The 1,928-nt window shown below is 42.8% G+C and overlaps 1 protein-coding gene across 1 annotated transcript in view; it reads left to right on the top strand.

Moving 5' to 3' along the window:
• The window catches only part of rspo4 (R-spondin 4), a 32,706-nt gene that overhangs the window by 10,257 nt on the left and 20,521 nt on the right, over positions 1-1,928 (top strand). Inside the window, exon 2 of the mRNA XM_037679748.1 lies at positions 919-1,107. Within this exon, the coding sequence (XP_037535676.1) occupies positions 919-1,107 (189 nt within the window). The remainder of the gene's footprint in view (positions 1-918; positions 1,108-1,928) is intronic.

The raw sequence follows: 1,928 nt of genomic DNA, 5'->3' as shown, positions 1-1,928 counted from the left end.
AGAAGTGCACCAGTGTTCCTGTTCTACAAAGTTCTGTTCTTAACCGTTTGCTTTTTTTATATATAAATTTAATCTTGTGTATCGTTTGTGAAGTTACTGTGAGTGCACTACATGAGGATGTAATACTCGCATGAAGCGAGAATAATTTTGAACTCGGTTGATTAAATATGTATTGTATGGAGGATTATAATAAGCAGACGTTTACAACTCTTTACTGCTCATTTCAGCTGTTCTGGCTCTGCACGTCTTCAGCTTTTTATTACTGATTTCAGCTTCTTTCAACTCCTTTCTGCTTCGTTCTGCTAATTTTATCTTTTTGTGCTCTTTAAGCTACTTTGGAGGTATTATTCTGCTATTTTTGTTTTTGCTTATTCCTGCTTTTTGCACTTTTATCGAATTGTTTTATTTTATTTTTTGCTCTTTTCAGTCGTTTTTTGTGCTAGTTTTATCTTTTTAAGCTTTTTCAGCTACTGTTTTTGCTAACTGCAGCTTCATTTTTCTGTTCAGCTCCTTTTGAAATCTACCCCCCCCCCCCCCACTCCTGCTCATCTTATTCTGCTCAGTCCTGCTACATTTCTGCTCTCTTCAGCTTTTTCTACACGTTTCTGCAGTTTTTCCACTGATTTCAGCTTTTCTTTTCCTGCTTTCAGCAAATGTCAGCTGTTCAGTAGTTGATCAGTTAGTGATGAAACCTTTTCAGCTGGTTTCAGCTGCATCTTTAAGGCCTTCAGCTCACAGCGCCCACAGTTCAGCGCTCTGAGGAGCTCGGTTGGAGTTTAATGATGTTCAGCTATCATCTTGGCATCTCGAGGATTTAGTCTCCTGATCCTGTCTTCTGTTGACGTCCTCTGCTTTTATTGAAGATCTTGCCTAAATAATCCAGCTGTGTCCTGATGTGCTTCCTGTCGTCTCCTGCAGCTCACAGAGAGACGTCAGACGACTGTCAGAGCTGTCTGGAATGCTCGCAGGACAACGGCTGCGTTCGCTGCCCCGAGCGGCTCTTCCTGTCCCTGCAGAGGAAGGGGATGTCCCACCACGGGACGTGTCTCCACGCCTGTCCCGCTGGACACTTTGGACAGAGAGGGAGGGACGTGAACCGCTGCATGAGTATGTTTCTTCCTTTAGTGATGTTTAAGTTCAGGATTCAAGCTTCCAATTCTGGAGCTGGTTTAATAAACATATTTTTTAAATTGTAACATTTATTATTTATTTTACGGGTTTTTATCCCAAACAGGTGAAACAGGAAGTCTGGGTCTGACCTTCTCTGGGGGAACAAAACAGATTTTTGCTCATTTTTGTGGAGCGTTGTGAAAACGCAATCCAGTTGTCGGTTCTGTTGGTTCTCGAAGAACTCGTTAGGGACGACTCTCAGCTACTACCACACCAAGTTTACTGCCCAAATGACTGAGTAAGCGGTGACCTTGTACACGTACATCCAGAGATTATGTTCGATACTTCCACTGAAATCCATCTAGCGGTTCAAGAGATATTTTGCTAACACGCCAGACAAAAAATAATAATAATTCCCTGCCTTTGTGCCCATCATCAAAGATGTTTTTTTTGTCTTTTCTGCTAGCCACAGAGAGAACACGGTGCTTGATTAATAATATAATGGATTAGTGGTTAGCACTGTTGCCTCACAGCAAGAAGGTCCTAGGTTTGATCCCCGGTTTGGAGCTGGGGTCTTTCTGTGTGGAGTTTGTGTGACCCTCGGTGCAGTTTCTCTTCACTGGTATGATGAAGCATGAGTAACATCAGGTCACAGACACAGGACTGCTCTTCAGTGTTCTTTGCTGCAGGGATCTGGTATAACAGCACACAACTGATTTGTGTGCTGTTATACCAGATCCCTGCACACATACTGACAGAATGTGTGACAGCTGCAGGGATCTGGTATAACAGCACACAACTGATTCGTGTGCAGGGAT

Source organism: Nematolebias whitei, chromosome 7 (assembly GCF_014905685.2).
Source record: "Nematolebias whitei isolate Nwh7 chromosome 7, NemWhi1, whole genome shotgun sequence".
In the NCBI taxonomy this organism is placed as follows: Eukaryota; Metazoa; Chordata; class Actinopteri; order Cyprinodontiformes; family Rivulidae; genus Nematolebias; species Nematolebias whitei.
Note: the sequence above shows the minus strand (reverse complement) of the source record. Positions and strands in the feature narration are given on the sequence as shown.